The 27,293-nt window shown below is 43.1% G+C and overlaps 1 protein-coding gene across 2 annotated transcripts in view; it reads right to left on the bottom strand.

Moving 5' to 3' along the window:
- Positions 1-27,293, bottom strand: part of CLNK (cytokine dependent hematopoietic cell linker) — a 194,198-nt gene that overhangs the window by 71,131 nt on the left and 95,774 nt on the right. For both annotated transcript variants that reach the window (XM_030192602.1, XM_030192601.1), the window contains exons 8-9: positions 11,614-11,659; positions 627-677 (exon numbers count right to left, since the gene is read on the bottom strand). In XM_030192602.1, the coding sequence (XP_030048462.1) occupies positions 627-677; positions 11,614-11,659 (97 nt within the window). The remainder of the gene's footprint in view (positions 1-626; positions 678-11,613; positions 11,660-27,293) is intronic.

Raw genomic sequence — 27,293 nt, forward strand, 5'->3', positions numbered from 1 at the left:
GGATGGATGTTTATGGTATGCCTTCTTGAAAAGATCTGTTTTCAGTAGCCTTCGGAAGGTGGTTAGGTCTTGCATTGTTTTTATGGTCTTCGGTAGCGCGTTCCATAGCTGCGTGTAGATGTATGAGAAACTGGTCATGTATATGGATTCCCATGCTATATAATGCTAATCAGTTAGCTTGCGACAATTCCCACATGCTATAGCCGTGCCCACCTTCAGTCCCCAAACACACCCCCATGCAAAAACTACCACAGGACGTCTGAGCATGCCCTGCGATAGAGCTTTTTAACCTCAGGGAAGCACGCATTTGTGTTTACTGTGGCTTAGTAAAAGGACCCCATAACCCTTCATGGCCCCAGGTACATATGTAAACCGCCTTGAGTGTAACTACAGAAAGGCTTTATATCAAATCCCATTCCCATTCACTTTCTCCTTCTACCCAGATAAGTGCTTTTGCATACTGTCTGGCATGAGTCTTGCTTTATTGAAGCAACTATATCATGAAAACAAAATTAGAAGACAAAATGAACATCCACTCTTCCCTTCAGCAGATGATGAAGAAAGGTTTTAAATTTACAGAATATCTGTGAGAAGGCTTGCGGTATAGAAGGAATGGTGGTACCAACCTATGCTTTTAACCAAAAAGCTTGGTTTCAATTTTCGGTTTACAGGGGGACCTAAAACAAATCAATAAAAAATAGGGTAAAAAGAATTAGAGAGTCTTAGACTTGGAATTAATACAAATTCAGAATTCTCAAGTAAGTGCTATGGTGGTACATTAATATTATTGTCGTTATAGTCATAACTTTTATATTAAAGTGATTTTTCACTTCCTTTTCATGTGAAAAATGAACTTTTGTATTGCTAAAAAAAAGTCCCACTTCAAATTTTGTTTCTTAAGTTTTTTATGCAAATGTAATTACAAAAAACAACAACAACAGAATTTCACAGTATTGGTTTCATTGATTAACAGGGTGAGTATAACAGTAGGATAAAGGTTCCAACATACAACTGTGAATCATTAAAACCAAACTACAGTTTTAATGTATATAAAATCCAGTAAGTGCTGAGCTCTGATTACTATGCATTAGCACTGTGAGTTCCATTCACTCCTTCTAGCTCTGGAATAGAATAGCTATTTGGGCCTGTCAGCAAGTAGATTTTACAATTAATTCCTAGAGCATATCCTTTTTAGGTGTGCAATGAATTGTACATCCCCCTTCAAGTCAAGGAATACATTAATTACCTCATTTCTCTATACTGTACATAAGCCTAATTAGCTGTTTTTAAATATAAAAGTCATTCACATCTATCTTTAGTAATAACAAGAGCAGGCAAGGATGTTTAGATTGATACTACTTTATAGTTCTTATAGATGACTTCATGGCTCCTTTAATGATGCAAGCTTGCATGGGTACAATCAATTGCCCTTAGGTCAGATGCAAGGATATTGGACACCCTAGGCAAATCTTCCAACTTGTGCCTCTCCTCCCTACTGGTGGCAGCTGTAGCATAAACAATTATATCTTCACAGGTGATGTTAAATGGTATATAAGGGGCCCTTTTACAAAGGTGTATCAAAAAGTGGCCTATGGTAGTGTGGGCGCACCACTGATAAGTGCAAGATTCGCTTTTTTCCACAGGGGGTAAAAAGTCCCCCGCCTCAAATGCCCATATGATAAGGTAACTTACCATGTGGCCATGTGGTGGGGAGCAATTACCGCCACTGCTTCATATGTGTTAATTTCAAATTCACTTATAAAACTGTGGAGCATAAAAAACTTAACAACATTTATCTCTGAAATTAGCGGACCAACCACACTGTGTCAGGGAAGGTCACCAGTGTCAACACATTTCAAGTGGTCTGACATTGTAAGTGAAGTAAGACACTAAAATTGAGATATTGTATATTAGAGATTGTACTTTGAAGATTGTTGCAGTGCCGGGATTATGATGATTATTGATATTCAGTAATCATCATAATCCCAGCAACTGGATAGTGCTACTGAATATCAGCACTAAGTGGCCATGTCAAAACTGGGCAGTAGAGGGGCCTTCTGAGAGCAGAATCAGAGAGGAGCCTGGAGTTATGTGGGTACCTGCACAAAAATCTGATCTAACTTTGGTTGTTTAACTGTGAGAGCGCTGGCACTGAATATTGACCAACACCCATTTAACTTCTGGGTAGCAGCCTGAAGCATTCTCTGTTCTCCTCTCCTTCCCAAGACAAAACGTCTGTGGAGTATAGCCTCCACAGAATTAACTAGCAACTCAACACAAGCGAAGGTGGTCCAAAGAAAGAGGATCAACTAGTTGCATACAAATATGTTTATTGAATAAGGACCCAACTTCATCAAGTTTCGGGAAATGCCTGTTTCAGGGGTCAATAAATATCCAATAAAAACATACAAAATTAAAAACTACATATACATGAATAATACTATCAAAATAAATTTTGTTTAAAAAAGATAAAAAAAACAAAAACAAAGTTACCATCAGAATCTTCAATAATGGTAAAATAACTACAGCAAAGTAAAGTAATCTTAGAGACAAATAAAAATTCTTAGTGGCCCTTTTACTAAGCCATGTAGGTTCTTACGTGCACCCAATGTGAGCCAATTCGGAACTACCGCCCGGCTGTCGAGGGGCCTGAGCGGTAATTTCATTTTTTACATGTGCTGAAAATGTTCTGGCACATGGCACTAACCAGGCAGTAATAGGTAGTGTACGCATGCTGATGATTACCACCCGGTTAATGTGTGAGACCTTACTGCTAAGTAAATGGGTGGCAGTAAGGTCTCAGGCCCAAAATGGACACGCGCTGATTTTTATTTTGCCATATGTCCATTTTCAGCCAAAACCCCCCACCTTTTTTGCAGGTGTGCTGAAAAATGGGCCTGTGCACATCCAATATACACGCGTCTACACCAGCACAGGCCATTTTTCAGCGCACTTTATTTAGTAAAAGGACCCCAAAGTAAGATACTGCAATCATTTCAAAAAATAAAATAAAATAGACATTTCATTCAAACAAACATAAATAAATTGTATTAATCCAATTACCTACCTATCACTTTTGTTATTCTGTTATATTTAACTTTTATTTTCTCATCAATGTCCTGTAATCCCTATTACTATGTAAGCCGCATTGAACCTTCTTTGAGTGGGAAAGCGCGGGGTACAAATGTAATAATAATAATAATTATTATTATTATATTAGCCATACCAATAAGAACAAATTTACAAAATCAAAAACAGCAAAAAAACACTTTATAAACCCACTGGATGAACCATTTATAAGAAATATTTATATAAATGAAAATTAACAGTGATAGGTTCTGCACAGAGATGATCAGTTCTTTAAAACATATATGTAAACAAAAATGTCACTGCTACATAGCAGTGTTGGGCATAACAAATAAAAATTAGAGCTAAAGCAAAGCAGTGCTGCCCATGCTTGCTCCATAAATACGTAATCCCAATATTCTCAAACACCACTAAAAACAAATTCGACTAAAACAAAAGTCACTAGAAGAACCCTTGTGTGGAATTTATCACTGATGTAAACTAAAAAAAAAAATTAATAAAAATATCGCCAATGTAGCTAAAAAATAATTATTAAAATAATAGGGTTAAGTCACATGGAGGGCATAATCGAACGTCGCCGGCCAAATAGATCGCCAGCGATCTATGTTGGCGGCCGCACTACAGCTGGCCAGAACCGTATTATCGAAAAAGATGGCCGGCCATCTTTTTTTTCGATAATATGGTTTAGCCCGGCCAAATGCCGTGGAGTTCGCCGGGTTTGAGATGGCCGGGTTTGTTTTTCAGCGATAATGGAAAGTAATGTCGGCCATCTCAAACCCCAGCCAAATTCAAGGCATTTGGCCGTGGGAGGAGCCAGCATTTTTAGTGCACTGGCCCCCCTGACATGCCAGGACACCAACCGGGCTCCCTAGGGGTCACTGCAGTGGACTTCAGAAAAGCTCCCATGTTCATAGCTCCCTTACTTTGGGAGCTGAGCCCCCCAAACCCACTACCCACAAATGTACTGCACCCACTAAAATTGCTCCAGGGACCTGCATACAGCCTCTAGGACTTATTGCTGCTGTATAACTTTGGCACACCAGTTTACACCTGAAGACTAATCTGTCTGAAAAAGTCCTTTCTTGAAATAAGCACGTTTACTCACAGTTAACTGCAGATCAGAGGTTGTGCCCCACTGGCAAAGAGTCCCCTGGTACTAAGATTAGCAGTAGGTCAGAGCTGGCACAATGGTGTACAATGCCCTCTTTCAGCACCATTCAAGGTAAGAACTACGTTCTCTAACGTGGGTAACACAGGAAAGGGAACTAAAACTGGCTTACAAAAATGGCCACTACCGCATGGACTACAACAGGAAACAAAACAGGGCACACTCTGACCCAGTTAGCAGGGGGGAAAAGCACCATGGGAATAGAGCCCAGTACCCTACACCCACCACAATGCATTGCTAATGTGACTCTGCAGGGCACCTAACAGAAAAGGTGTCAGACTCACCCAAGAGCCACATCGCAACCAGGGAAAGGCTGTCGTAGGATACAACACATTCTGCTGTCACGGAGGTGGGTACGGCATTTGAGGCTGGCATATAGGCTGGCAAAAAAGGTTTTTAGTTTTATTTTTTTAGTATGGAAGGAGGTAGGTGACCACTGGGGGAGTATGGGGAGGTCATACCCCATTCCCTCCAGTGGTCATCTGGTCAGTTGGGGCACCTTTTTGAGGCTTGGTCGTGAAAATAAAAGGACCAAGTAAAGCCGGTGAAATACTGCTTAACGCCGCTTTTTTTTTTCCATTATCGGCGAAAGCCGGCCATCTGATAGCCACGCCCATGCCCACCCAAGTCCCGCCTTCGCTAATCTACCGACACGCCCCCTTGAACTTTCGCCGGCAAAGTGACGGGAAAGCGGCGATGCTGTCAAAAATGCCGCTTTCGATTATACCAATTTCGCCGCTTTTAAGAAATCGCCGGCCATCTCCTGATTTGTGTCGGAAGATGGTCAGCGATCACTTTCGATTATAAGCTGGATATAGCCCAGCTCTTTAAAAAGTAATGATCATAAACAAAAACACTGAGGAACTCGAGTAGCAAATCTAGTAAAAAATCCTTGTTTTAAACAGATCACTGATGTAACCAGAAGAAAGAGTATTAAAAACAAACTTATATGGTGTTAGGAATGAAGTTTTACAAGATCCCCTTCTTGGGATAACAAGGGAAAGCATAGTTTAATAGAGTTAAGATGCACGTCAGGGGAAAACATTTTCTCTCTGAAATGGCTTACAAGTATAGGCCCGAGTATGATGCAAGCCTAAATGGTTCTCTGCAATTCATCTTTGGATGTTATGTTCAAACCACAATGTTTAAATTGGACCTAAAATAAGCTCACATGTTCAAGAAGAAATGGGGAATGTTTGCATCGCTGATATACTGTCCCAGAGAATACAGATAATTAAGAATAAATGGCTCAGAGTCAGTGACCTAGATAGGTTAGTGAGCTGTGATGAGCTGGACAAATGAATTCTACAGAGTAGGGGGCTGAATGATAGGTCTACTGAAAAGGACCAATGGTGGAATGACAAGGTGCATAAGTATTCCCAAGACCCTTTGAAACATCATTGGTGCCCTAGGACACGAGAACTTGAATGAGCATTTTCCATTAGGGTCCTTTATGAGTATTTATTATAAATGAACAAGAATCAGAGGTGAAAATGGCAGAAGGATAGTTGTAGTTGCAGTGGCGGCCCTACCATTAGGTCAACTGAGGCGGGGGCCTCAAGCAACACTCTTCTGAAGCAGTGGTGATCCTTGGTCGGCTGCCACCCAGGGTGGATCGCTGCTGCGCACCCTCCCCCATCGGGTGCAGCGGTGTCCATCCCCTCTGGGTGCAGCACAACCCTCCCCCCCGGCTTATCGCCCCCCCCCCCCGGGTGCATTCTTACCTGCTGGGAGCAGCCACGCAGCTGTCGGTTCCGCTGGTTCCCTGCTCTCTCAGTCAGGTGCAGGCATGGCCACTAGGCCTAGTCTATAAACCGTGCCTACAGTTATAGAACACGCCTAGGCAGAAACTTTTTCGGTGCCGATTTTTCAGGTGCTATATACAGAATCTAGTCCTTAATGCCAACCATAGAGTGATGTAAATGATCATGATTAGTTTCCAGATATATGCATGTAACTTGTTTATTTATTAGGATTTATTTGCTGTCTATTTGAAGACATTCACCCAAGGCGTACAACAAGATCAGTTTGGACGTAGGTTGGATGCCATTTATAGAATAACGCTTAGCACCAGGATTCATGCCCAACTTTTGGCGTGAGGATTTATGCAAACTGGTGTAAATCCTCATGCATAACTTAGGTGCAGATCTACCATATTCCATATCAGATCCTGTAAATTGTTCTAAATACCCTGTTCAAAGCTATGACAAACTAAAATTATATTAAAGTTTTGATGTCACCTCAGTAGGGCCAACACACTGCAAAACACTATACATACTAAACTTGAGCAAAAACACACTCGGAACCTTACCATATCATAATAGCACTAACTCCTAGGACTTAATGAGCGACAACCTTATGCATAAAAAGGTAGCACAGTAGATATTACACCAGGTTCTAAAATACCAATACACCACCTAGTTAGAAAACAAAACAAATGAGTCTGCAACAAGATCCCTGCACTGAAACACTGTACATGCTGGCAAAATACCATACCTTGGTCACACGTGCAAAACACAGACACACTCTGAACAATATGAAACAAGGGACCACAGATCACTAATAGAGAGATAAAGATAAAAAACTGAACTGGAAACCCCAAGAAGATAATCTCTTCATATTTATTTAGATTTTGCTCACACCTTTTTCAGTAGTAGCTCAAGGTGAGTTACAGTCAGGTACACTGGATATTTCTCTGTCCCAGGAGGGCTCACAATCTAATTTTATACCTGAGGCAATGGATGGTTAAGTGGTTTGCCCAAGATCACAAGGAGCAGTGGTGGGATTTGAACTGGCCACCTCTGGAGTACAAGACTCCTCCTCATATGTACAGCAATACTAGAGAAATAGAAACTGAAATCGAAATATCAGAGATGCACACCTCCCAAAACTGACATATTTCAAATTAATACATTTTGAAGAAAATTCTTTACCTGTGGTCTGAGCATTTTGTTTTATCATTCGCTTTAGCCTCTGTATCTCTTTTCTGCTTTGCTCTGGGGGGGGTGGGGGGGGGGGTGGGGGGGATGTTCTGCGCTTTCTCCTGTCCATTTGACTTTTTGTCTCTCTTCTTGTCCACCATCCATCTTCCCTCTGCTTCCCTATCCATCCTGTTCAGCATCTCCCCTTTATGTCCTTGTCCCTCTCATCCCCTATATTCAGCATCTCCCATCTGTGTTCCTGCATCTGCCCCTCTATTCCTTTCCCTCTCCCATGATCAGCATTGCCCCTCTGTGCTCCTATTTCCTTTCCATAATATTCAACATTGTTCCTTTGTCCCTATCCCCTCTTTCCAACTACTTGTGACCTGTATTGGCCACTGTTGGAAACAGGATACTGAGCTTGATGGACCTTTGGTCTATCCCAGTATAGCAACGTTTATATTCTTAATTCTGAAATTGAATGACACTGGAAGGAAACCTGCCATTTTGGGGTCTTTCCTGTCCTTTCGGGTTAGACTCAAATTTAGCTGAGCTTTTCTATCAGCTTTTTTTTTTATTTAGGCGACTTGAGTCAAATTTTCAGTACCTTTATTTTGGCTGGTTCATTTTGTCACAAAGTCCTTAGCAAGGATAGTTGAGACTGCTAGACTAGAACAAGATAAGAAAGAGGACTGCACAATGTATCCTAGTTCTTGTCTCATTCTAGTAAGTCTCAGAAGAACAGCACTGAAAGAAAAGTAAATAAGCATACAGATTAGACAGAAATGTTCAAACCTGCCCTGGGCTGGTTTCTGTTGGGCTAATCGGGAAACAGGAACAAAGAGTACCAGAAAAACAATACACAGCTAGGAATGGGTTGGTTATATCAGGCTTTCAAGAGGTAGAATAGTTCCTTCTGACAAGATAGATACCTTCTAACCTAAGGGTCATAGGTTCTAGACCAGTTTGTGCCTGATAGCTAAAAATACCTAATAAAAAATAACAACCTGTAATTTCATGACACTGGAAAGACACCTGATATTTCAGGGTTTTTTTTTTCTGTCCTTTCAGACTCAAATTTAGCTGAGATCTTCTATCAGCTTTTTAATTTAGGTACTGAGTTAATCTTTCAGTACCTTTACTTTGGATGGTTCAGAGTCCCTAGCACAGACTCCTGACATGTGCATACTAGACTTGAACAAGAGAAGAACTAAGGGGCCCTTTTACCAAGCTGCAGGAAAAAGGGCCCTGCGCTAGCAGTGGGGGACCATTTTCCCCATGTGCCAGGGCCCTTTTTACCACAGCAGGTAAAAAGACCCCAAGCATACATGGCCATGAGGTAAGAGAACTCTTACCACATGGCCATGCAATGGGGAGCCCTTACCACCACCCACTGAGGTGGCAATAAGCACTCCATGGCGATGCCCGATTACTGCTGGGTTACCACCATGCAAGCCATTCCCAGGGGTTTTCTTTTTCTCCCAGAAATGGTGCACGCTTGGTGCGGGACTATCGCCGGCAGCCATGGTGGGCCGGCGGTAGTCCCGGAAAAGCGAGCAGTAAGCCCTCATTGGGCTTAATGCTACTCTGTAAAATGGCCCCTAGGGTTGCTCAAGGTAAGTCTTAATGTCATTGTACTGCCACAAAGTGCACCCAGCACACAAGGACACACACAGATTTCTGAAAACAAAAAACCAGTTAGGAAATAGGCATGATTACTGGAAATATATGACACAGCTAGGCATGGGGTGGTTCTGACAGAGTATCTCTTTTGGAAAGTGACTGCCTTCCAGCATGAAGGTTGCAGGTTGAAGGCTGGATTGTGCATAATAGCTGTTAACAGCGTATAAAAAAAACCCTGACATTTAATGACACTGGAAAGTAATTTTTCATTTTAGGGTTTATTCCTCTATTTTCATTTCATTGAGTTTTGCTTCTTTTAATATGTACTATTTAATTCAGCGTGCACTAAATAATATGCAGTAAATGAGATGACACATATTGTTTTGTATTACTGTGCAATATTTCATTTTAGTACATGTTATGTTGTGTGCTAGAATAAAATAGTTTGTGCTAGGACAAATGAAATGAAACTCAGAGGCCCTTTTACTAATGTGTGGTAAAATTTAGGATTAGTATGTTTTAACATGGGACTTTCCCATGTGCTAGGCACTTTTTAGATCTTTTTTTTTTTTTTTGCAGGTTCTGCACTATTGTTCCCACTAGTATGCAAGGCCTTCAAAAATTCTTAGGAGGCTCTAAGTGCTCCCACATTAATAGAGACCTTTTTTTAATAAGGTGCAGCAAGAAGTGAACTTAGCATGCCCTTGCATAGGTTTTTCTCATGCGCTAAGGCTATTTTTTGCCACATCTGTAAAATGGTTGATTTTTCATTTTTTTGTACTAGTGACTGTGACATAAAAGTTAGTTTTAAGCCTGTATCTTGTATTAAAAATATCTTGAAGTGTATTTCTCTAGTTTGGCCAGCAGGTTGTGAATGTTTATGTTTAAAGCTGTTACAGAGAACTGACCATTCCTTCTTTAGTTAACACAGATACCTACAGTGATGTGGCTAGCTATTTTTAAAACTTGTTGTTCAGGGCTCTGATTGGCCCAGGAGCTCAATTTCATCTAGAATGTACTGGCTTTTGTTCCAGTCTTAGCCAGGAAGAAAATAGAGAAGGCTCTCTTTGCTGAGGTCCTGTAAATAGTTATAGTTGATAACTGGAGTGGAGGAGTGGCCTAGTGGTTAGAGCACTGGTCTTGCAATCCAGAGGTGGCCAGTTCAAATCCCACTGCTGCTCCTTGTGATCTTGGGCAAGTCACTTGAACCCTCCATTGCCTTAGGTACAAACTTAGATTGTGAGCCTTCCTAGGACAGAGAAATATCCAGAGTACCTGAATGTAACTCACCTTGAGCTACTAGTGAAAAAGGTGTGAGCAAAATCTAAATAAATTTGTGAGCAGCTATACATCCTGATCATCCCAGGTACTATTTAGATAGTACATAAATATTTGGATAGTGTTATAATTGATCCACATTTCAGTTCTCTGTTATTGTTTTGCTGATCACACATTTTCTGTTTCTCTGTTCAAGTTCTGTGACAATAAACATTATTAATTTATTGCCTCTGCTTGTCTGGACTGATTAAGAATCCTGATGGTTTGTGTGTTGGGTCTGTGAGTGCTTTCTAGGAACTGTGGGAGCACTGGGAGTATGGCCCCAGTAATCTAGAAATCACTGGGGATACTTTGAGAGTGGGAGACTCACCCAGAGGTAGTTGGGACCTAGTTGGTGGGAGAAGGGTGCTAGTGTACAGCACAAGTGGCAGGTGCAGGCGGGCTTGAGGTGTGCTGGGGATAGACCCTCTGAGTGGCCGCAGGGTAGCCCATGTGGGTAGCTAGGCATTTTGTGACAGTGGCCATGAGCTAATATTGCCATTAGCGCATGGTCATTAATAAAAATTAAATGACCACTTACCGCCACCCATTTTGTAGGCAGTAAGGGCTCACGAGGTAATCCTGTGCTAACCAGTTAGCATGTGGTAATGTAGTTGCATTAACTGATTAGCATATGAATGCCCCTGACATGCCCCCTCTCAAACAAATTTAAAAATTTTGGAGCATGTAGATTAGTGCTCCTAAGCACATCCCGTTGTTCATCATTTTAAGCTGTGTTAGGTTCACGTTAGCACATAATGCAGCTTAGTAAAAGGGCCTCATAATGTGCTAGCCAGATATCACAGGAAAGCCCACTCTCAGCTCATGGTATGCGTCTTCAAAAATTGTTTAAAAAAATAGTTAATGCACACTTGCGCAGGAAAACAGGCAAAATATCACAAAATGTTTTAGTGTATTTTGTGGTAACCTGTTTTCCGGCACTAATGCTGTGTAAGAGTTTAACTCCCTTTAGTAAAAGGGCCCCACGTTGAATAAACAAAAATCATAGCTTACTTTAGTTATATAAAAACACAGAATTATAGCAAATGATGGTATATAAGGACCTGAAGGTCCATCAAGTCTATTCAACTTCAGTCCAGTTGCAGTGCCATATAATCAGATTGATCTTTGACTCCCCCCTCCTTTTTATTTTTTTATTTATGATTTTAATTATAATTCACAAGGATAACCTTGTTAAAGCAATACAGGTAAAGAAATATGTAATTTTAAGAATTTGTAACATTCTCATTCAAAATAGAAATTTACATTTCTGTCATTAATAAAAAAAAAAAGATAAGAAAATTATAATGAGTATAATTACAAACACAAATGCAAGTAAATTTAACCTTTCTTAGACCCCAATCATTGCTTGGGGGGAAAAAGAGTAAGAGAAGTTATATAGGCATTGAGCAAATTAAACTAGACCTAAATAGGCACTCATGTTTAAATAAAATACAGGCTGTAAATTCCTTTTTATAGAACAATGGATGTTGATACCTTTTATTGCCGGAAACGTTGACTGCTTGGAGATATATTCAAATTCCTATACAATAATAAAACAATAAGTCACTGGAGTATTGGTCACAAACTGCATAAGGAGGGGCCTATTTACTAACTTGTGGTTAGGTTTTGCAGATGACAGACAAATTTAATATGCAGTAATTGCACTCTTCCACTCAATTTATAGACATGGTAATAACACATTTTTAATAGGGATTCATTTTGATTAAAATTTTTAATCACAGTTAATAGAGAGATTAAAAGATGCTTGCCAGCATCTTATATCTACCCTGTGTCCATTTCTTTCCCCCTTCCCTCTGCCCTCTGGTCCAGCATCTCTCCCTCTCTCATCTCCCCTGTGTTAAGAAGTCTTATTTCACCACTAACTCATGCTGTTTTAGCAAATGTCTTATATTAAGCAATGAGACCTAGTTACTAATAATTGGAATTAACACTGAAATAGCATGTCTTAATGGTAGCCCACATTAATACTAATCATTTCTATAGTGCTATGCAGTGCTGTACACATTATCCCCAAGATTCTATATAGTATGCTTAAATTTGGGCACCAAAATTGGCATGGATTCTATAACACTGTGCATAACAAGCTAATGAGCACTGATAAAAGCACTTAACAAGCAATAACAAGCATTAATTGGTTTTCCTTGGTGTAAATGAATGCGCACACATATCGGTGCTGAAATATCAACTAAGCATATTCTATAATTGGCGGCTAAATCTAGGTGCTGATTATAGAATTTGTTTAGTTGACACTGATTTCAGTGCTGATTTTTTAGGTGCCATATATAGAGTCTTCTCCTATATGCAGGTACTTTGTCCTTAGAGGGCTCACAACCTAAGTTTTTGTACCTGGGGCAATGGAGGATTAAGTGACTTGCCCAAGGACCTGCAGTGGGAACTGAACCCAGATTACTAGGATCGAAGCTGGTTGCACTAACCATTAGGCTACTCCTCCACCTCTACACATAGTGGGGTAAATATTCAGCCAACGGGCAGTGAGCGTTTTGCTCACCACTAAAGGCGTTATTCCCAGATATTCAAAGTTGGGACCTGTGCAGGCTTTGGCTTTGAATATCCAGTTATTTTTGTCAGTTAAGACATGGCTGCTTAAGTCGATATTCATCACTTAAGCAGCCATGGGTTACCGCATAAAAATAGGACAGATTTTGATATAGTCCCATTTATGGAGTAAACCCAGCAGCTTAAGGGCTGAAAATCAGAACTTAAGTAGCCAAATTCTGACTCCACCCCCAACCAAGCCGTCTTTGAGCTAATCGCTAACTGCAATATTCAGTAGCAGTTAGCCAGTTAAATGCAACTGAATATTAGCAGCTAACCCAGACCAAGAGGGGCATAATCGAACGGGGCGCCCAAGTTTTCCTGAGGGTGTCCTCGCAGGACGTCCCCGCGAAGGGTCAGGGAAACCCGTATTATTGAAACAAGATGGGTGTCCATCTTTCGTTTCGATAATACGGTCGGGGATGCCCAAATCTCAACATTTAGGTCAACCTTAGAGATAATCGACATAAATGATGAGATGGTTGACCTTAGAGATGGATGGTCGTTCCCGGTTTTCAGGCATAATGGAAAACGAGGACGCCCATCTCAAAAATGGCCAAACCCAACTGTGGGAGGAGCCAGAATTCGTAGTGCACTGGTCCCCCTCACATGCCAGGACACCAACCGGGCACCCTAGGGGGCACTACAGTGGACTAACTGATGCACTAACTGAATGGAAAAAAACCCTTCCCTTACTGATTCCTTAGCGATTTGGAAAGGAACGGGCATGCATGAAGGAAATCGCATGCAAATGCGCTGCTTGCTGTTAGCTCATTTGCACACGATTTCCTTCCTAAGGAGGGGAAACCAGTGCAGAGCAGCCAAACGTTATGTGTGACTGCTCTGTGCATGCCAAAGACGGCTTCATACACGCAGACAAGCTGCGTGTATAATAGCCATCTACAACCTTAAAAAAATGCATCCAGGTGAAAATGTCCAAGTGCTCGTCAGGGACGTCTTTTTTTTTTTTTGAGCATCTTTGTGACGGCTATGTCCAAAATCTGGATGTTTCTGTGAGAAGGATGTCCATGCCTTTGCTATGCCTCTGACACCCCCTTTATTTATTTATTTGGATTTTGGATCACAAGTAGCAGCAGTGGGGTTTGAACTGGCCATCTCTGGATTGCAAGACCAGTGATCTAACCACTATGCCACTCCTCCACTCCGCTCCCTTAAATTTGACTGTCCCTGTGGGGGGGGGGGGGGGGGGCAGTTCAGGATGTACAAATTGTTTGAAAGAAGGACATCCACGCCATCGCTATGCCTCCGCTGATACACACACACCTCCCCCCCCAAGGGACCTGCATACTGCTGCGATGGACATGAGTATGATATTTGAGGCTGGCAAAAAAAGTTTTTAAAGTTGTTTTTTTCAGGGTGGGAGGGGGTTAGTCACCACTGGGGGAGTCAGGGGAGGTCATCCCCGATTCCCTCCGGTGGTCATCTGGTCAGTTTGGGCACCTTTTTGAGGCTTGGTTGTAAGAAAAAATGGACCAAGTAAAGTCGGCCAAGTTCTCATCAGGGACGCCCTTCTTTTTTCCATTATCACTCGAGGATGCCCATGTGTTAGGCACGCCCCAGTCCCGCCTTCACTACGCCTCCAACACGCCCCCGGGAACTTTGGTCATCCCCGCAACGGAAAGCAGTTGGTGATGCCCAAAATCGGCTTTCGATTATGCTGATTTGGGCGACCCTGAGAGAAGGACGCCCATCTCCCGATTTGTGTCAAAAGATTGGCGCCCTTCTCTTTTGAAAATAAGCCTGCAAGTGATTTACCCAGTCAGTACTGACTAAATCACTTTGAATATCGGGACCAGTATTTTCCTCCAAATAGAATCAAGACTAGCCATTACATCTTAACTGTACCTATGTAATATTAAAGACAGAATAAAACATAGAGTGATAGAATCTGCAGGAAGTTAGAACATTAGAACATAAGAGTAGCCATACTGGGTGAGATCAACGGTCCATCTAGCCCAGTATCCTATTTTCCAAACATTGGCCAAAGCCAGGTCACAAGTACCTGGCAGAAACCCAAAACATGGCAACATTCCATACTGCAAATCCCAGGGCAAGCAGTTGCTTTCCCATTTCTGTCTCAATAGCAGACTATGGACTTTTCCTACAGGAATTTGTCCAAACCTTTTTTAAACCCAGATATGCTAACTGCTGTTACCACATCCTCCAGCAAAGAGTTCCAGAGCTTAACTATTCAATGAGTGAAAAAATATTTCCAAGTGACTTCCTCAAGTGTCCCCTAGTCTTTGTACTTTTGGAACAAGTAAAACATTGATTTACTTTTAATCGTTCTACAAAACTCAGGATTTTGTAGTCCTCAATCATATCTCATCCGTCTCTTTTTCAAGCTGAAGAGCCCTAACCTTTTTAGCCTTTCCTCATATGACAGGAGTTCCATCCCTTTTATCATTTTGGCCGCTGTTCTTTGAACCTTTTCTAATTCCGCTATATCTTTATTACTACTACTACAATTTAACATTTCTAAAGCGCTACCAGTGTTGCGCAGCGCTGTACAATTAACAAAGAAGGACAGTCACTGCTCAAAGGAGCTTACAATCTAAAGGACAAAAAGTGCAGTCAATCAAGATTGAGGCAGTCTAGATTTCCTGGATAGAGGTACAATGGTTAGGTGCCGAAAGCAACATTGAAGAGGTGGGCTTTGAGCAAGGATTTGAAGATGGGTAGGGAGGGGGCTTGGCATATGGGCTCAGGGAGTTTATTCCAAGCATAGGGTGAGGCGAAGTAGAAAGGGCGGAGTCTGGAGTTGGCGGTGGTGGAGAAGGGTACTGAGAGGAGGGATTTGTCCTGTGAGCGGAGATTATGGGTAGGAGCGTAAGGGGAGATGAGGGTAGAGAGGTAGTGAGGGGCTGCAGATTGAGTGCATTTGTAGGTTAGTAGGAGAAGCTTGAACTGTATGTGGTACCTGATTGGAAGCCAGTGAAGTGACTTGAGGAGAGGGGTGATATGAGCATATTGGTCTAGGCGGAAGATAAGACGTGCAGCAGAGTTCTGAACGGATTGAAGGGGGGATAGATGGTTAAGTGGGAGGCCAGTGAGGAGTAGGTTGCAGTAGTCAAGGCGAGAGGTAATGAGAGAGTGGATGAGAGTTCGGGTGCTGTGCTCAGAGAGGAAGGGGCGAATTTTGCTGATGTTATAAAGAAAGAAGCGACAGGTCTGCTGTCTGCTGGATATGGGCAGAGAGGGAGAGGGAGGAGTCGAAGATGACTCCGAGGTTGCGGGCAGATGAGACGGGGAGGCTGAGGGTGTTGTCGACTGAAATAGAGAGTGGAAGGAGAGGAGAAGTGGATTTGGGTGGAAAGACAATGAGCTCGGTCAGTTTCAGGTGGCGGTTGGACATCCAGGCAGCAATGTCGGATAAGCAGGCTGATACTTTGGCCTGGGTTTCAGCAGTGATTTCTGGTGTGGAGAGGTAAAGCTGGGTGTCATCAGCATAAAGATGGTATTGGAAACTATGAGATAAGATCAACCAGCCCAGGGAAGAGGTGTAGATTGAAAAAAGAAGGGGTCCAAGGACAGATCCCTGGGGAACTCCAACAGAGAGTGGGATGGGGGTGGAGGAAGATCCATGAGAATGTACTCTGAAGGTACGGTGGGAGAGATAAGAGGAGAACCAGGAGAGGTCAGAGCCCTGGAACCCAAATGAAGATAGTGTAGCAAGAAGTAAATTATGATTGACAGTGTCAAAAGCGGTGGATAGGTCGAGGAGGATGAGGATGGAGTAGTGACCTTTGGATTTGGCAAGGAACAGGTCATTACAGACTTTAGTGAGTGCCGTTTCTGTCGCATGTAGAGGGCGAAAACCTGATTGAAGTGGATTGAGAATGGCATGAGAGGAGAGAAAATCAAGGCAGTAGCTGTGAACGGCGCATTCAAGTATCTTGGAGAGGAAGGGTAGGAGGGAGATGGGGCGGTAGTTGGAAGGGCAGGTCCTGTGAGCGGAGGTTATGGGTAGGAGTGTAAGGGGAGATGAGGGTAGAGAGGTAGTGAGGGGCTGCAGATTGAGTGCCATTTCTGTCGAGTGTAGAGGGCGAAAACTGGATTGAAGCGGATCGAGGATGGCATGAGAAGAGAGAAAATCAAGGCAGTGGCTGTGAACGGCGTGTTCAAGTATCTTGGAGAGGAAGGGTAGGAGGGAGATGGGGCGGTAGTTGGAAGGGCAGGTAGGGTCTAGTGATGGTTTTTTGAGGAGAGGTGTGACTACAGCATGCTTGAAGGAGTCAGGGACAGTTGCAGTGGAGAGAGAGAGGTTGAGGATATGACAGATGGGGGGGGGGGGGGTGACAATAGGAGAGATGGTGTTTAGTAAGTTAGTGGGGATGGGATCAGAGGAACAGGTGGTGCATTTCGAGGAGGAAATAAGGTGGGCGGTTTCCTCCTCGGTGATATCAGGAAAAGAAGAGAAGGAGGCCTGGGTTGGTTGGTTGAGGGAGTGGGTTAAAGGGTGAAGAGGAAGAGGTGGCTTGGTAGTGAATTCGAGGTTGATCTTCTGCACCTTGTCGCGGAAGTAGTCAGTCAGTGATTGAGGAGAGAGTGAGGGGTGGGGTGGGAGCGGAGGGCACTTTGAGGAGGGCGTTAAGGGTGGCGAACAGACAACAAGGGTTGGAGCCGAGAGAATTAGTCAATTGGGTGTAATAGTCCTGTTTGGCAAGGAATAGGGAGGACTGGAAGGAGGATAGCATGAATTTGTAATGAATGAAGTCGCTATGGGTGCGAGATTTCCTCCAGAGGCGTTCAGCGGATCGGGCGCAGGAGCGAAGGTATTGGATGCAAGGGGTCAGCCAGGGCTGGGGATTAGTACGCCTTGTGGGACGGGAGATGGATGGTGCAAGGGTGTCCAGAGCAGAGGAGAGAGTGGCATTGTAAGTAGAGACAGCCTTGTCGACAGACTCGGAGGACATGATGGATGGGAGGAGATTAGAGATACTAGAGGATAAGGTGGGAGGGTCGACAGCCTGGAGATTCCTGAAAGTAGTGGTTAGTGGGCGGGTGGGACTGAGGGGGAGGGTGATGAACTGTGAAGGTGATCAGGTGATGATCTGAGAGAGGAAGAGCAGAGGCGCAGAAATTGGAGGGTGAGCATGTAGAGGAGAGGACGAGGTCAAGACAATGGCCAGTTTGATGAGTAGGGGTGGTAGAGCTCAGCTGGAAGTTGAAGGAGGATGTCAGAGTGAGGAACTGAGAAGCGTAAGAGTCGGATGGGTCGTCAGCGTGTATGTTAAAGTCTCCAAGAATGAGGGACGGAGATGAGGGTTCAAGAAAAACAGAGAGCCAGGCATCGGTCAGTAAGGAAGGAAGAGGGGGACTTATCGGGGGCGGTAAATGACTGCAACTGAGTGGCAGCGGGTAGAATAGACAGATGGAGTGAACTTCAAAGGATGAGAAGCAGTGAGACTGCGGTAGGAGGAGGGGTTGAAAACTACAGGTGGGCAAAAGTAGAAACCCGACGCCTCCTCCTCGGCCAACTGGGCGGGGAGTGTGGGAGAAAAGATAACCTCCATGGCATAAGGCCGCGACTGAGGCAGAGTTGTCGGGGGTGAGCCAGGTTTCAGTTAGGGCAAGCAGTTGAATGGAACGGGAGAGGAAGAGATCATGGGTAAAGGGAAGTTTGTTGCAGACCGAGCGGGCATTCCACAGGGCACACGAGAAGGGGAGGGAAGAGGGGGGGGAGGAGGGGAATAGAGATGAGATTGGAGACATCCCGAAATCGTTTGCATGGATAGGACGAGAGCTGATGTGGAGGACCAGGATTGGGATCAATGTCCCCAGCGGAGAGCAGGAGAAAGAGTAAGAGAGTATGGAGAAGAGTAGGAGAGGTACGACGACGGCGACGAAGGCGAGATGTACTCAGATAGAAAGGAGATGGATGAATAGAAGGAAAGAAATGTTTAAGGTTGAGAGCTGAGAAAAAGGAAGAGGAAAAAAGAGACGGTGAGATGATGAATACAGATGGTGGACAATGTGTTCCTGCAGTGTACAGTGGTTTAAGATGGAGAAACAAATTAGGAAGGGACAGTGCCAAGAAGAAAAAGTGTACCGGAGCCATAAGTAGTAACTGAGAGAAAAGTAGATGTAAAGAGAAAAATGCCCTGCGCGCTGTTAGGCGTGGCACCTAGACCGGAGGCCCTGAGTGGATCGGAGTGGACCTGGGAGTCACCCCGGAGAAGGCTGTAAATGATATGCAGATGAGCTGCAAGTCCTCCACAGCACCTGAAAGGCAGCTGGTGGTAGAGCTGGGCACCTCTCAGCTGAGGAAAAGGCTTACCAGGGGTTAGGCCAAAGCCAGAATTCCTCCCCCTGAGGGTCGCCTGAGATACGGCAACCAGAACTGAACGCAATACTCAAGATGCGGACACACCATGGAGTGATACAAAGGCACTATAGTATTTTTGGTCTTATTCACCATCCCTTTCTTAATAATTCCTAGCATCCTGTTTGCTTTCTTGACTGCCGCCACACACTGAACAGAAGATTTCAGAGTACATAAGTACATAAGTAATGCCACACTGGGAAAAGACCAAGGGTCCATCGAGCCCAGCATCCTGTCCACGACAGCGGCCAATCCAGGCCAAGGGCACCTGGCAAGCTTCCCAAACGTACAAACATTCTATACATGTTATTCCCGGAATTGTGGATTTTTCCCAAGTCCATCTAGTAGTGGTTTATGGACTTGTCCTTTAGGAAATCATCTAACCCCTTTTTAAACTCTGCTAAGCTAACCGCCTTCACCATATTCTCCGGCAATGAATTCCAGAGTTTAATTATGCGTTGGGTGAAGAAATATTTTCTCCGATTTGTTTTAAATTTACTACACTGTAGTTTCATCGCATGCCCCCTAGTCCTAGTATTTTTGGAAAGCGTGAACAGACGCTTCACATCCACCTGTTCCACTCCACTCAGTATTTTATATACCTCTATCATGTCTCCCCTCAGCCATCTCTTCTCCAAGCTGAAAAGCCCTAGCCTCCTTAGTCTTTCTTCATAGGGAAGTCGTCCCATCCCCGCTATCATTTTAGTTGCCCTTCGCTGCACCTTTTCCAATTCTGCTATATCTTTCTTGACATGCGGCGACCAGAATTGAACACAATACTCAAGGTGCGGTCGCACCATGGAGCGATACAACGGCATTATAACATCCTCACACCTGTTTTCCATGCCTTTCCTAATAATACTCAACATTCTATTCGCTTTCCTAGCCGCAGCAGCACATTGAGCAGAAGGTTTCAGTGTATTATCGACGACGACACCCAGATCCCTTTCTTGGTCTGTAACTCCTAACATGGAACCTTGCATGACGTAGCTATAATTCGGGTTCTTTTTTCCCACCTGCATCACCTTGCACTTCCTCACATTAAACGTCATCTGCCATTTAGCCGCCCAGTCTCCCAGTCTCGTAAGGTCCTTCTGTAATTTTTCACAATCCTGTTGCGAGTTAACGACTTTGAATAACTTTTTATCATCAGCAAATTTAATTACTTCGCTAGTTACTCCCATCTCTAAATCATTTATAAATATATTAAAAAGCAGCGGTCCTAGCACAGACCCCTGAGGAACCCCACTAACTACCCTTCTCCATTGTGAATACTGCCCATTTAACCCCACTCTCTGTTTCCTATCCTTCAACCTGTTTTTAATCCACAATAGGACATTTCCTCCTATCCCATGACCCTCCAATTTCCTCTGTAGCCTTTCATGAGGTACCTTGTCAAACGCCCTTTGAAAATCCAGAGTATTATCTACAATGACACATAGATCTTTTTCTTGAGTGCTGACCCCCAAGGTGGACCCTAGCATCAGATTATTCTTTCCAATGTGCATCACCTTGCATTTGTCCACATTAAATTTAATCTGCCATTTGGATTCTCAGTCTTCCAATTTCCTTAGGTCTTCCTGTAATATTTCACAGTCTGCACATGTTTTAACAACCTTGAATAGTTTTGTACCATCTGCTAATTTAATCACCTCACTCATTGTTCCATTGAGAGAAATGACCATTTAACTCTATCCTCTTTTTTTCTGACCATAAACCAATTCCTAATCCACAACAGAACATTGCCTCCTATCCCATGACATTTTAATTTTCTCAGGAGTCTCTCATGAGGAACTTTTATCAAAAGCTTTCTGAAAATCTAGATACACTACATCAACTGGCTCACCTTTATCCACATGTTTATTCACACCTTCAAAGAAATGAAGCAAATTGATGAGGCAAGACTTCCCTTGGCTGAACCCATGCTGACTCTGTCCCATTAAACCATGTTTGCCAATGTGTTCTGTAATTTTATTCTTTACTACTAAAAAAGGCCCATTTCTGTCAGAAATGAAACGGGCACTAGCAAGGTTTTCCTCGGAGTGTATGTTTGAGAGAGAGTATGTGTGAGAGATGGAGAGTGTGATAGACAGAGAGTGTGTCAGAGACAGTGTATGTGATAGACAGAGAGTGAGTGAGTGTGAGTGTGTGTGTGCCCCCTCCCCCTCCCTTTATGGTCTAAGGCCCCCCCTTCCACCCCCACCTTTCTGGTCTTAGGACCCCCGTCACCCCCTCCCTCCACCTACCCCTGTCCAGTGACCATCCAGTCTCCCCTGCAGCCACCCATGTCCAGCGACCCTCCCCTTGCTCCCCCTGCAGCCACCCATGTCCAGCGATCCTCCTCTCCCCTGTCCCCCTCCAGCCACCCATGTCCTGTGACCCTCCTCTCCCCCTGCCCCTCTTGCAGCCACCCATGTCCAGTGGTAACCCTCCTCTCACCCTGCCCCCCCTGCTGCAACCCATGTCCAGCGACCCTTCTCTCCCCGTGCCCCCCAAGCACCCATGTCCAGCGACCCTGCTCTCTCACCTGCCCTTCCTTCATCCACCCAGGTTGTGTAACAAAATCTTCGGGGCAGGCAGGAAAGATCCACGGTCTTGCCTGCCCACTGCTGGCGCTGGTGTTGACGCTCCCCCGCTGCCGGATCGCTGTTCAAAATGGCCACCGAGACTTCCAATGGCGGTCTCGCGAGACTTCTGCTGAAGTCTTGGAGGCCGCCCTTGTAAGTATCAGTGGCCATTTTGAACAGCGATCTGGCAGCAGGGGAGCGTCAGCGCCAGCAGCGGGCAGGCAGGACTGGGGATCTTTCCTGCCTGCCCCGAAGAATTCATTACACAACATGGGTGGATGAAGGAGGGGCAGGTGAGAGATCAGGGTCACTGGACATGGGTGGCTGGATGGGGGGAGGAGGATCACTGGACATGGGTGGCTGCAGGGGGGGCAGGGGGAGAGGAGGTTCACCGCTGGATATGGGTGGCTGAGGGGGGAGGGGAGGGTCACAGGACATGGGTGGCTGGAGGGGGGGGCAGGGGAGAGGAGGGTAGTTGTTTGATGCTCCGCTCCCTGCCACTTGGAATCAGCTGTTAGTGACGTCAGCCTGGCTACGGAGTCTAGCTCAAGAAGGAGGCACGAACACAGGCAGTTCCCGATTAGAACGTTGGTGGTGAGAATTATTATATAGGATAATAGTTTCCACTATTTTGCCCAGCACCAACATCAGGCTTACCAATCTATAATTTCCCGGATCACCCCTAGAACCCTTTTAAAAAATTGGTATCACATTGGCCACCCTCCAATCTTCAGGTACTATGGACGATTTTAATGACAGGTTACATATTACTGACAACAGATCAGCAATTTCATGCTTGAGTTCTTTGAGTACACTTGGATGTTTGCCATCCGGTCCATATGATTTACTACTCTTTCATTTGTCAGTTTGGCTCGATGCATCTTCCAGGTTCACCGAGCTTTCTTTCAGTTTCTCTGCATCATCACCCTTGAAAACCATTTCTGGTACAGGCAGATCTCTTACATCTTCTTCCATAAAGACAGAAGCAAAGAATTCATTCAATTTCTCTTCTATGTCCTTTTCCTACCTTAGCGCCCCTTTTGCTCCTTTGTGATCTAACGGTCCCAAAGATTCCCTTACAGGCTTTCTGCTTCTGGTGTACCTGAAAAAGTTGTTGCTGTGAGTTTTAGCCTCTGCTGCAAGTTTCTCTTCATTTTCTCTTTTAGCTTTCTTTATTAATGCTTTGTATCTGACTTGTCAGTGCTTATGTTACTTCTTATTTTCTTCATTTGGGCCCTTTTTCCATTCTTAGAAGGACAATATTTTGGCTGTAATGGCCTCTTTTACTTTATCTTTTAACTATGCTGACTGTCATTTTCTCTTCTTTACACCTTTGCAAATACCATGGAATGCATCTGAACTGGGCTTCCAAGATTGTATTTTTGAATAAGATCCACATCTGTTTTACTGTCCTAACCTTAGCAGCTGATCCTTTTAGTTTCTTTTTAATCAGTTAAGGGGCTGTTTACTAAGATGCGCTGAAAAATGGCTTGCGGTAATGTAGGCGTGTGTTTTGGGTGTGTGCAGATCCATTTTTCAGCGTGCCTGCAAATAATGCTTTTTTAAAAATTTTGCTGAAAATGGATGCATGGCAAAATAAAAATTAGCTTGCATCCATTTTGGGTCTGAGTCCTTACAGCCAACCATTGACTTAGCAGTAAGGTCTCAAGCGTTAACCGAGCGGTAATGACCTACGAGCATCAAATGCCACTTGGTACATGTATTGGACGCACGCCAGAAACTAAAAATTATTTTTCGGATGCACATATTTGACACGCACCAAAAATGAAATTACCACAAAATCCACACGGTAGCCAGGTGGTAACTCCAAATTGGCATGTGTTGGGCACACATAGACGCTTACGCAGCTTAGTAAAAGGGTCCCTAAGTTTCCTGTAAAGGGAAAAACATATGGATCCATTTTAAAAAGCTGCTAAGCTGTTAAAATATCAACTGGTTAAGTTTAGGATACTTTTTAACATAACCTAGCCACCTATATCTAGCAGGACAACATTGAGCTGGTTTGATTTATTACTGCTATTTTTATGACCAAGGTCTAGAAGCTAACCAGTTTCTTATTGCTGAAAATCATTTTAACCCACTAAGGGACCCAATTATCAATGTGGACTACCATTAAAGCATGCTATTTTACTACTAATTCATGTTATTTTAGCACAGGCCCCATTTTATGCAATCAGACCTAGTTACTCATAATTCAGGTTAACAGTAAAATAAACACTTCTTAGGGGAAAGTTATCAAGCTGCGCTAAGGCTTTAAGTTGCAATATTTGCCCCTTAACGTCACTTTGGGCTATAACATAGTTTGCCTTACCATACTATGGTGATATGTAGGTCACCATGGGTTACATAGTAATGAGATTCAAAACATGCAAATGCATGTAAAACAGCTCATTACTTTATGAAAAGAAAATACTTGCTGTGTACATCAGGAGCACACCACAAGTCGCGTTCTGGGCATATAATGTCAGTAAAATAACTCCATCCAAAAGCTGGAGTTATTTTACTATAAATCACAAAAATTGCTCCAGACTATTTAAATACAAAAAATCTTTATTAAACACATGTGCTTCAAAACTGCTCATGTGTATTTTAAAATCTAATTATACACACTTCTCTCTTCTCTCTTTCATACCCATTCACTCCTTTATCGTGTCTGCTTGATGACTCTACAAGTTTTTATGATATATACAACTTGCTGTATAAGATATTAATGCACTGCATATTACATTTCACTTTTCACATTCCCCGAATAAATGTCACAAAATATACACAATTTAAACAGGATTAAAGGCAAATGTTCTAATTATAACTCTGCTTTCATTGATCTTCCGGTTTCCAGTTTCTCACAGTGTCTATGGACTTTTGTAAAAAGTCTCTGATACTTTCCTCAGTGAACAAATGAGTCTGCTTTCAATACTCTTCAAGCACTACGTTGGAGGAATGAGTTAATCATTCTAAAATTTGCTGTGGTCCTTAATCAACCGCCGGTTCCTCTATGCAGGACCGCATTTCGTTTTCTTCCTCAGGAGGAACCACCGTATCATTTAAACACATCTGCTTGGCTGCCTGCCAACATGGACCCTTCTCAGGCCGGGATTCAACTGCCGTGGCTCTGAATTTGCAGAGCCACGGCAGTTGAATCCCGGCCTGAGAAGGGTCCAAGCAGATGTGTTTAAATGATACGGTGGTTCCTCCTGAGGAAGAAAACGAAATGCGGTCCTGCATAGAGGAACCGGCGGTTGATTAAGGACCACAGCAAATTTTAGAATGATTAACTCATTCCTCCAACGTAGTGCTTGAAGAGTATTGAAAGCAGACTCATTTGGTCACTGAGGAAAGTATCAGAGACTTTTTACAAAAGTCCATAGACACTGTGAGAAACTGGAAACCGGAAGATCAATGAAAGCAGAGTTATAATTAGAACATTTGCCTTTAATCCTGTTTAAATTTTGTATATTTTGTGACATTTATTCGGGGAATGTGAAAAGTGAAATGTAATATGCAGTGCATTAATATCTTAAACAGCAAGTTGTATATATCATAAAAACTTGTAGAGTCATCAAGCAGACACGATAAAGGAGTGAATGGGTATGAAAGAGAGAAGAGAGAAGTGTGTATAATTAGATTTTAAAATACACATGAGCAGTTTTGAAGCACATGTGTTTAATAAAGATTTTTTGTATTTAAATAGTCTGGAGCAATTTTTGTGATTTATAAAACGAATGCTCCGGTAGTATTTTGAAGTCCCTAATTGTATAATATAAGTTATTTTACTATGCCAGGAGTTTTGGACCTCAAAGCTGGACCTGAAAGGGCAGTGTTGCTTACCCTCACCCCTTGATCAAGCTCTCCCACACCTCATTACATCCGCCCTCCCAAACAGTCCAGATTATCTTCTTGGGCTTACCAGTAAGGAAACATGAGTCCTAGCGGTAGCCATAGTAGCATGAGTCTACCACTGGGGGCGCAATTTTGATGTCAGCACCAGCGGAGCAGGAGCAACTGGGGATCACTCTTGCCTGAAGTCCACTGGACCACCAGGTTCTGGGCTGGTAGGCCCAAGAAGAAGATGGGGCTTTTTTTTAGGGGGGAATGGGGTTTGGGGGATGTTATTGGGAGGGGGGCTTCATCAGAGGATGTCATCAGAGTGGTTGGTTGGACAAGGCACCAACCTCTTTAGGTACTAGCTGGGAGCATGGGACAATGGCTTTGAAGCCTAATGCTCCCAGTCCATTGGAATAATACTGCTTTTGAGGTGGCACACATGCAGTTTTATTCATTTACCATGGTAGTCAGCAACATGTGGGGACTGCTACACCACCCATGGTAAATCAAGGTGTGGTAAAACTCGTCTTTTACCACAGTTTGATAACCTTCCCCTTTAATACTAGTCCACTTTGATAACTCATCCCTAAGTATAAAACCATCCTTGAGATCACATCTGAAGCCATTCCATTTTGCATTACTACATTTGGCAACCTTATGAACTTAGATGGGTTACATTTAGATGGCCAGGAGAACAAAGTGTTTGAAAATTGAGTGGAGGAGTGGCTTAATGGTTAGTGTAGTGGGTTGTGGAACTGGGTTTGGTTCCCGCTATTGCCTGATGGTCGGACGTTGTTTGAGATCCTGGGGAACCAGGTTCAATTCTCTCTGTGACTCCATGTAACCCTGGACAAGTCACTTTACCCATTTGTGTTTAAAACTCTAAACATGAAAGTTTTAGGCTCAGTTTTATAGGCCTTAATTTTTGCAAAATTCTGAGTTGTGTTAACGACTGAATATGTTACCAGCTCAAGATATTAAAATGTATCCTGTGGCTATTGATTTTGATAAAAATTTTGACACCCACTCAGTTTTACAGAAGAAGAGTCATATGGATTTTGACCAAATAATATTAAAACAAAAATGTATTTAGATATAGTAATCCTGTGTGACAGAAGGAATGAGAAAACCATAATGACAAGTCATAAAATACAAGTTAATTAAAGGAAGAGATACATATATTTCTCCAAGGACAAGCAGACCATCATATTCTCACAGCTGGGTTACATCATCTGATAGAGCCTGGTTCGGATGCTTACTAGTGAGACTGAAATTGAGATGAATCATAAAAGATTTATAGCCACTACTCCAGGAGGATGAACTACTGAAAATAAATACATAAAAATAAAAGAGAGAAGCAAGCATTATTAACCAGTTTCCATAGCATACAACCCTTTCCCCCATAGTTTTAAACTGAAACTTTCTCTTGAGGTAGAAACTTAACAGCCAAGCATATTAGAAAGGATAGTAGCAAGGCTCAAACTATCCTAAAAGAAAGTTATCTTTTGTTCTTTGCCTGCTGGAGAGGTAGCACTGCTACTGACTTGATACAGGTGTAAATTAAGGTGTGAGGAAGTAGAATATTTGCTAAGGTTACTAAAGGCAATTCTGAGAGAAGTAGACATTTCTCTGGTAAGTGACATTATTTGCTCTGTGTTTGGTAACTTAAAGATTAGGTTTAAAAGATGAATTGTAGGATATTGATAAACACAGTTAGAATTAAAAAAGAAAAAAAGAAGCAACCATTTTTAGCTAGTCTCCATACCCCTTCCCCCATAGCTTTTTTCTGCCACAACATTAACAGATAGACTCTAGAAGGAACATCAGGGCATAGTTCC

Source organism: Microcaecilia unicolor, chromosome 2, assembly GCF_901765095.1.
Source record: "Microcaecilia unicolor chromosome 2, aMicUni1.1, whole genome shotgun sequence".
In the NCBI taxonomy this organism is placed as follows: Eukaryota; Metazoa; Chordata; class Amphibia; order Gymnophiona; family Siphonopidae; genus Microcaecilia; species Microcaecilia unicolor.